The sequence below is a fragment of the Seriola dumerili genome, unplaced genomic scaffold (genome assembly GCF_002260705.1).
Source record: "Seriola dumerili isolate Sdu_G_001 unplaced genomic scaffold, Sdu_1.0 BDQW01000686.1, whole genome shotgun sequence".
NCBI lineage: Eukaryota > Metazoa > Chordata > Actinopteri > Carangiformes > Carangidae > Seriola > Seriola dumerili.
The window spans coordinates 1150954-1160692 of record NW_019174941.1 but is presented as its reverse complement, the minus strand read 5'-3'; the positions used below and the strand labels follow the sequence as shown (position 1 = coordinate 1160692).

General features: G+C 38.4%; 1 protein-coding gene across 1 annotated transcript in view; it reads right to left on the bottom strand.

Annotated features, from left to right (window-relative positions):
* Positions 1-273: 273 nt before the first annotated feature.
* The window catches only part of rnf24 (ring finger protein 24), a 32463-nt gene continuing 22997 nt past the window's right edge, over positions 274-9739 (bottom strand). The window contains exons 5-6 of the mRNA XM_022765438.1: positions 5954-6033; positions 274-4222 (exon numbers count right to left, since the gene is read on the bottom strand). Of these exons, the coding sequence (XP_022621159.1) occupies positions 4081-4222; positions 5954-6033 (222 nt within the window). The 3' untranslated portion in view covers positions 274-4080. The remainder of the gene's footprint in view (positions 4223-5953; positions 6034-9739) is intronic.

The window sequence follows — 9739 nt, the reverse complement described above, 5'->3', positions numbered from 1 at the left end:
CACTTCAGGGAGGCAGTGCTAGAGAATCCTAAATGGTCTGGTTGCTAAAACCAACCATGTGAATTATAGTGAAACCCCTCATCTATAAAAGGGAAAGTATACCAATTTTCTATTTTTGTTTTTTAATAAAACAGAGTTTCATTCACATTCATCCATCAAAAGCTGTGTCCTGAAGGGACCTTCATATGTAGGACTTTTTGATACCTGATCATTCAGACACTTTCTACTCTGAGTATCAGTTCATTTTTGATGTGAAGCGGTGTTCCTGACTGACTGTTGCATTGCATTTGATTGTGTCTTCTCTATTTATAATGGAGTTCATTCAGAAGCAGCACTGACGTCAATGGTGATTTCACTGGTGGGAAGCCATTTATTACTGGCTCAGTTTCCTTTCTTTTTTTGGCCATAATCTGACGGCAACTCTTCCCTTTTTCTTTTCAAAACGTGGGACCTTCTTTCTTGTTGGCTCGGACTTTGATTCGTAACACTTCATTCTGGGTTGGCACTTTGTTTTAAGTGGGATTAGGACGGCACACAGGAGGGAAACAGGGAAGTACAGGTGGAAAGGCTAAAAGTGTTTACAATCAAACACAACACTTAAGATGGCCAAATGGCAGAAGTGTTCAGCTGCCATTTAGTTTATATGAAGGAGCATTTCTTGTGCACCTTATGTATAAATACACTACAACTGACACTACTCTCTACATACATTTAACAATGGTGATATCAGTGGCAACTTGACTATGCAAAATAGCATGCTTTCACATTAAATCTCATTTTCCTTTCTTTCTCTCGTGAATCATACATTCAAAGACAAAAAAAATTAGCAGGAACAAAGCTTTAAGACTTTTGTTATTAGCACTGAGATACAAAATGTGTCATGTTTTGGGGACAGTGGCAGAATTACTTGCTAATGTTTAGTTTAAGTGAAGTTTTGGGGAATAATACGTGACCAAGGATGTTGGGTCTCACTTTGTAACATGTGCAGTGAGATATAAGTGAGATATATTCTAAGAAACAGCCACTGCCTCTTCATAACCAAAGACTGAGAAGTAAGAAGGTACCAAATACAGTACATCACACAACCTACTGAAGAAGGCTTTTACGTTGCATATTTTGTTCAACATAAAACCACAACCTTTTCAGTGACAGGCCAGATGATGTACTTCAATCATAAAGTAAATCATCAATCCACTGTAGAGTGAAGAGGTTGTGATAATGCCAATTAACATAGTCCTGGTCTTTTTTTGTAATTGAGGCAGATTTTGTTCAAATAAGGCTAATGTGGACAACATCTTTCTTTGATTTCATTTTAGTTTGCTAAGTGCTAAAAGGTTTGTCATCTGTAGTAGCATAGCAACGCATTCTATATGAGGCCTGGACTTTTTTTTTTAGGGCATGTAAGTGCTGACTGAAATGCTACACATGGGACAGAGAACTGCTTTTGCTTTCATCTAAATGTTGACATTTTCACCTTGCTGCATGCTCTGACCCCACCACAAAGGTCATCACTGTGGGGTGTGGGCAGACATTCAACAGAGATGAAACATTCAAAACAAAGAGGTGAAAGTAATAATGCTTTTCTGCCACAGAGGGTGAAATGCATTGTCACTTGTCGCACCGCCTATGTATTGGGAACCTGTGCAACTCTGTCCATGACAGTGTTTGGCATTAGAGAATAGAATTTAATTGGAAATATAGTATTGTTAAAGGCACAATCAGTAATTTTTTACTGTTTAAATTTGATGTACTGTATAAGATATTTGCAGACAAATTACATTTTGGTGTCTTTTTCCACTTATCAGAATTCCAAATATAAACCTGTTTAGTTGTTGATTTTTCATCATCAACACAGGCCTTTTACAGCACCATAACACACTATGAAAAGATCAGATTAGATTTAAATTTTGTCTAAGGTATTTCTTCATGTTTGTCCCCACAGCAGGTTTATATATATATAAATATAAATATAAATATATATATATATATATATGATATACACACACACACACACAGTGGAACTACTCTTTACTATTTGCATTTACATTTGGATCACGGATTGTGCCTTTAAAGAAGATGTATGATTGTCATTGGACAATACATATCACAGGTAAAACATAATCTCCAACTTATCTTAGGGCCATTACTGTGAAGCACAGCTCTTTTTTTTTAGCCCCCTTTTACATCAGCACGTTTCCCCACAACACATTTACTAAATGCAGCTAAAAAGAGATGAGGACAAAAAAAACATACACAAAAGCAGGGCTCAGAGTTACTGTATGTGTGGCACAACACAAAAAGCACCCCGTACCGTACAGAAAGAGAGAGAGAAGCGAAAGCACCAGAATACTGCAGCCAAAAAGCTGAACTACCCTGTATGTGTGGTGTATGAATGAAAATGCTGCTTCATTACAACCTGCTGACAACCACTGACTCTCTGGCAGCCCGGGCAGAGGGGGGTGGGGGGGCCTGTGCCCCTCCCTCTGTGCATGTATGTGTGTTTTACAAAGTAGTGTGTATCTTCACCAAAAGATATGCTGATGACATGCTGAGGGCAGTACTTGTGATGCAGGTGTCAATCCGCTAACTCATTCACTCAATGCAGCTGTACCAAGAAATTATAATAAATTAAAAAAAATAAATAGAAATACTCTACGGGGGTAGAAGCAAAGATAACTGATAAGAGTTTGAAATTGTGTTGCTTTGTTTTGCGAAGTGTCTCAAGCCATCGTAACATTCACACAGCTCAGCTTCAAAAAACAATGCAGCAACGGAGCAAGATAAAACTGGAACATTTATGGTTTTTTATAGATTTTTGTTTCATATTGCCTCATTACTGGTGTTTGTTCTGTAAAACCGTTTTAAAAACAAAGCACCAGGTTAAACACACCGATACTACTTAGATAATCACAGTAGATGAAGTAGTTACTTTGAAATTTAGATTTTCTGTTGGAGAGGTCCTGAACTATCCCCCTCCCCTCCCAAAAAAAGAGAAAGATCATGAGTGATGCCTGGGTTGACAGCATATAGCCTGGGTTTGCCTAACAGCACTCGTATGTAGAGGATGTTACCCGGCGAATTTGTTTATTCAAAATATAATTTGTTCACTATATCACCTTTCTGTTTTGACAGAGTAATAAAAAACGTATAATAACAACAGTAACATTGTCGTGAATGAATGACAAACAGGTGATGAGAGAACAAATTCTATAGGCTTCATATAAAGTGTGTTAGTGTTTGTATTTGTGTGTAAAATTCTGGGTTTCAACACATTCAAACCTTTCACATTTAGTCAGACATAAAGTCTGGAGGTTGCTTTGAGGTTATTTTCTCGTGTGTGTGCGTGTGTGTGTGTGTGTGTGTGTGTGTGTGTGTGTGTGTGTGCGTGTGTGTGTGTGTGTGTGCGCGCAATTTGAACAGAAATTATTGTCCAAATATCCTGACATCTACCGACGTAAGTATTGTTGTCCCTTTGAGATATATATATATTTTTTTAATTTAAAAATTAAAGTTTACTAATTAAAAATGAAAACCCATGTGGCTTTGAACTGTGCACAGAAACAATAGTAAATGATAAAATATAAAACATAACCTCGCTACTACGATCACAAGCAATTAAGGTTTGACTTCTCGTAAAGTGCTTGTTAAAAGAAAAAAAAAAATGATATTTTAGTCTACTGTAGTTCTTGGCTTAAGGGTTTTTTTTTTTTTCATCCTGGTCTTTAGCTGGTGTCCCCAGAAAAGTGCTTTGGTTGTGAAAAAGTCATCGACCACATCATGGCCGAGAAGGAAACTTCCACTAGATCAACTCTTCTTCATTGTCCGCGAAAAGAAAAACATGGAAACAGCTGATTATCAGTCAGTACTGATATCAGGAAATCCTTTTGGGAACCAATGCAAAGATAAGAGAGGTGACGATGGCTGCCGATTCACTGCTTTTGTGAGTATCTGCGCAGTAACTCCACTTTCTCCGGTCTGTCCACAGACTCATACCAAAGTGTACCTGTACAGGTGAGAGCATGAGTGATGGGATGTGTGTTTGTGTGTCTGTAGTGTACTGAGTGAGAGAGGTTGAGTCTGCTACACCAGGTTCTCGATGCCAGGCAGAGGCTGCTGTATTGGCACAGCGGCATCTGTGCTGCCGGCCTGCTGGGCGAGCTGCAAGACGGGCATGTTGCACAGCGGGCACACTTTCCTCACCTCCAACCACTTAATGAGGCACCTGGGAGAGAGGGGGCACAACAGGGACAGAGTTAAGGCAAGGAAGACAGAGATAAACACTTCTTTTAACTTAAGTCTCAACGGTTATTCAAAGTCACTATTCTAGCCTCTCTACACAGTAAGAACACAGACTACACTGAGTGATAAACCAACACTTGTACTTGCTCGTAAGCTTGGTGGGTTTGTGCGTAAGGGTTGAGATGGAATCATCATGAATAAGAGTATTATTGGACAAATTTTGCTTATTAACATTGTATTGGCAAATGGAGTGTGTCAGGTATGTCAAAGATATGTTTGTGATCATTTAGAAACAGTGCAACTATTACAAAGTTGAGAGCACTGACGAATCTCTTTCACACACACATTTAAAAAAAAAAAAAAAAAAAATTGAGGAAAACCTTTTGAAAAAAATATATTAAAAAAAAAAATCACATACATTATTGTATATTGCAATATCGATATTGGTATCCATCTATACATCCCAGTCTCAGTGGGGCTCTAATACAGGAGTGAAGGAGCGGTTTGATTTCCTTAGATTTTTTTATTACAGGAATCGTAAATGCCAAGAAATCCAAGATGATCACAGCCAGTGTTCTCTGAGAAGAACAACGAACCTTTACAGCCACTTTCCAAATCTACAGGACGTGAATGTTTCATGATCAAAAAACAGATTTAATGTGAATTCTCAATTTAATGATGGTCAGTGGCATATGCACACATACACACATTGTACAACCACACTAATTAAGTGGCACAATGTCAAACATAAGGGAATGTAGAGCTGAAACTATCAATTGACAGAAAATGAATCAACAACTCTTCTGACAATTAATTCATTTCATTTTTTTGTTTCAAGCCCAATTTGCAAAACATGGTGTTGTTCCAGAGAAAATAACAGTCTTTGGCGCGAAAAAAAAAATTATTTTAAGATTAAACAATAATGCAAATAATTATTAGTTGTGGCCACACATGTGTGCGAGTACATGTGAGCAAGAATGGGGTTCATAAGAGCAAAGTTGTGGAGCAGCTGACGATATGAAGTTCATCAAACTTGAGTAGTGACTTCCAAAAGCACATGTGGCATGAGTATTAAACGGACATGGCAGCAGGCACATACATACACATACTGTTTTCTGTGTTTATAAGTGTGAGAAGTGAGCATGCTCTTCAGTGCGGATCTTTTATTTGGTAGTGGCTTGCTTGGAATGTCTGTTGTCTCTCTGAAACAACATGGCTTTACTTGCACACACACTAAAAGGAGTGTTTATACAGTGGATTCAGTGAGTGGTGACCACTCTTGCTGCAACTGGGGGAAAAAAAAACTAGGCCAAGGGAGGTGTCGTGCTGATATAAACAACTCAGCTGAAATGGTCAGGGCACTAGAGAAGGTGTGGGACAAAGTTGGCTCAAGCAATCTATCATGTCCTGTATATTTCCTCACTTCATACACACTTGACTTTTACCTTTATGTAGAAAAATATATCATAATGAACTATTATTGTTGTTGTCACACACTCCACCTGTGTACTGACTTGACAATGACTTGTTCATTTTAGTCACTGAAATTTTATTTGTTTTTTTAAATATCTTTTTACATGGCCTCACTGTGGGTTATAATGTCAAAGAGCAGTTAAGGATTCATGGAAATGCACTATTTAGTTATGGAAATCTGCATTGATTCATGTTGCCATGACCTTGGTCTTGTGTGTGTTTGTGATAACCGTATACTTACTTCCTATGAAAGGCATGTTTGCATGGACAAATCCCCAGCTCGTCTTTCTGTTTGAACTCCTCCAAGCACACTGCACATATCTGAAAATGACAGGGGCAGTTAGAGATATTTTCTGAGGAGGACAGTGCAACAACTTTGAACATGTAGGCTGTTCTCTGGTGTTTGGTTCTTTTGGTTTTAATTTGAGTTTTTGTTGGTGAATTGGAAACAAACTATCCAAACAGCAAAGGTCAAGCACACATGGAAAAAGACAACTGGCCAACATCTGCAAAACATTTGAAACAAACAAGGGAGCAGTAATTGCCCAACTCTGTTATATAACTCTGACTTAATTCACACTGGGGACTTAGAGGCTACATTTTAGTGGCAGTGTTTTTTCTTTCCTTTCAACAGAAAAAACAGTGTGAGATCTCTGTGACGGAGTTACAAAGGCAACTTGTTTAACATTTTGTTACCAAAGTAAAAGTGTTAGAAAGAGCCATAACAGCGAACCAAACCACAATGGACATCAAAGCCAACCTGAGACAACTGGTACATGTTTAAGTCTAATCTTTGGAGGCAAAAGAGAATAACAGCTAATAGGTTTTTACTATCTCTCAAATTCATGGCTTCATACCCGCATTCTGTGTCAGTCCAATATCTCTCAAGGGTCACTGAGGAAATCCTGATGGACAGGTTGTGGTTGATTGCCTTTGTTTTAAACACACACGTGTTCAAGCAAGTCACTAACAGGTTACAACCTGCGTGACATGATGAATAGGCCTAGCACGTGTAGTGTATCAGTATCATGGCTGTGGTAATCAAACACACGCAAGAATGGGTCAACTACTGATTCATTTTTTCAGTTTTTTTCAGATATAGGTTTTAGTTACAGTAAGCCAAGCAGACATCCTTCTTGCCATCCACTTCCTCCAGCATTTCCTGAGATCACAGGGTGTGCCAAAGTGGGACAAGACATATAATTCTGGGTGAATGTTCTGGGCCTGCCCAGTGTCTATGGGCTCAAGTTAAGGTCAAAAAGATTTGTATTTGTAGAAAAGATTCATAATTAAAAAAAAAAAATAAAAAAAAAAACTCAGCGTGTGATCTTGACGTTACAAGTTCAAAATCTGATATTGTTTTTACACCTGAATGTGATTGGAAAATGAGAGTCCAATCTCAAAGCAGAGTCCAATCACAGCGCAGGTGATTCCAGTACCTTCATCTCCACTGCAGGTCCTGAAAGGTGTAGTAGATTTTCAAGATGGACGACGCTGTCTCTTTCACAACCCAGGTGGGTTTGCGTACATACACAGCACATTACATGTTAACCATTATTTTCTACAGCATCATCGAATAAATTAAGCCCTCAACTGTCTTCAAAATCTACTACACCAGATTTGATTCATTTATTATATATATATTTTTTTTTATTAAATTTATCAAATACAAACCTTTATCAGATTTATTGTACAGGTTTACAAAGGTTGATTAAAAACTACAAACTTTGGAACTATTTGTAAACATCACTTTAGAAACTAAACACCTTTTTGACCCTAACTGAAGCCCATAAATGTTTCCTTCTAGATAGAAATACCAGTTATGTATCCAAAGGGAGGTGACCAGGTGGCATCCCAATCTAATGGCAAATTCATCTCAACCGTTTCCTTTCAGTGGAATCTAATTTTAGCCCAGTCACTATCCAGAGACGCTGACTAAAGGCGGGGGCTAGCGTAAATAGACTGGTAAACCAAGACACTTTGGGCCTCAAGCTCAGCTCCCTCTTCACCATAACACCCACATCAGTGGGATGTTCCACAAATCCACATGTTATTTTCATGCTACATCATACCCTCAGTTCACAGTTTCCTTTGCTACAGGTCAACTGCCATGACTTTACCTGAAAATATATCAAATGACACCTCTTTATGTCTAAACAGCAATATATGAATCGCAGACATGTCACATCAAGTGCTATAAGAATAAGTGCATTTTGGATACTGCATGAGGTACAAAAATAACTCAAGTTGTTGAAAAATTTTGGTCTTCTATCCATGAAAGGAAAGTATAATTCTCAACCGGCTGCTTCTTCCTATAACGTTTGGCATCAATAAAACGGATTTGAATCAAACATTCATCAATCAATTCACTCTCAAACTCTGTTGTTTCAGGTCTCTAGGATTTCAGTTGCAAAGTATAAATTGCAGTCATTGTGGTCAAATGCTGCTTTTACCAAAGCCCGACCATGTCAGCAATAAGAGAAACTATTATATCTGACTGTTCCATCAAATGCATCACTGCCAAGTCTAAGTGCACCAGTGAAATTACTCCAGGGCTGCACAAAGTGAGTCAGTTTAGCTAGATGATAATCTCACAACAGAGTATCTGACAACTGCTGAATTAGGAAGTGATGATGGAAGGGAGTCGGAGTATCGTTGTTACCGATCATCTAGTTTTCATCAAGATTAATTACCTTTAACCAGAATTAACAGAGTTATTTGTAACAAATGGTGACATCAGGAGTGGGGGGTGAAACTTGGGGGAGTAGTGTGAACCTCCAAGTGAGGCCAATCGCTGGCTAATGGAAAGATGGAGATGACCACACCATACATATACCGCAGGTAGCACAAAGCTGACTACACTCTCTCCAGACAAGTACTAGAAATAGTAATGATAAGGACAAGAACAGGCAAAAATCTGCAAAAATGACGTCCACACAGCATTCCCATCACTAAACGCCATCCAACCAGGGGGTGACACTTTCACGAAGGAGGATTTTAATTTGGCAAACTGTGTTTTGGCTGCCGAACCCTGCAACTATCACTTCTTTTAGCCACACAGATTTTCTTTTTTTCGGTTCTGCTTTATAGGGAGTGAATGGACAAGTGAGGATGAAAAGAACAGCATGCAGGCTCCTAGCTTTCTATCCTGAGGATTTTTGGACACAGAACAATCCTCTGTTAAGATGTCTGCTTTGCTCTCTTTATTGGTGAATAGATCAGTGTTTTTGTTCTTTTCATTGCCTTGTCTGCAGTGTCACACTCACGGTTGAGATCTGGCAACCTTCGCCAACTTTTGACAGAAACTCTTTTTTCCCCCGATTAAGTCGATTAATCCTGTAAGCCTTAGTTAGAGACTTCATGCAAATCCATGGACTTCATTTGGTGGAAAAGATCATGGGTTTGATCAAAGAAAAAGCGTTAGCCTATGTCTGTAAAGACTGATACATTTCAAGATTTATTTATTTCTGCTGAAGACAAATCAATTTATTGCCTATGTCAAGCACAAAATATTTCCACTAGAAAATTTGTTATTTAACAAATGTTAAGCAGAAATAAGTCACAAAATAATACAGTTTTGAAAAGGCTTGATCCAAACAAGCTTAGCAACAGAACAAGATTAAAGTAAGAGAGAAAAGGAGAGAAGAACCAAAGCTCAGAATAATCCTCAGAAGGCAATTTGTAGCCAGAATAGACACTTGTTAACCTAAATGGGGTTGTATTCAGAACAACAGGCTCTCTAGTGATGGAGGACACGTTGCCTGGCACCTTGGTGGCATCACTTCGATACCAGCCCCACCCACTTTCCTATTACTTTCTGTTGTGAAAAGAGCAATTACCAAGTAAATTAATGCTGAGTGCTTCTCATTTTCTCATCCTACAAATCTGCATCTGTTTGCTTTCATTTTTGTTTTTCAACACACTTATATTTCTGCCTAGAGGCCATTTATGAAACTCAAAAGTAACAGGATATACTTGACCACAATGTGGAGTGACACAGCAACACCGAATTATTATTTTTTTGATC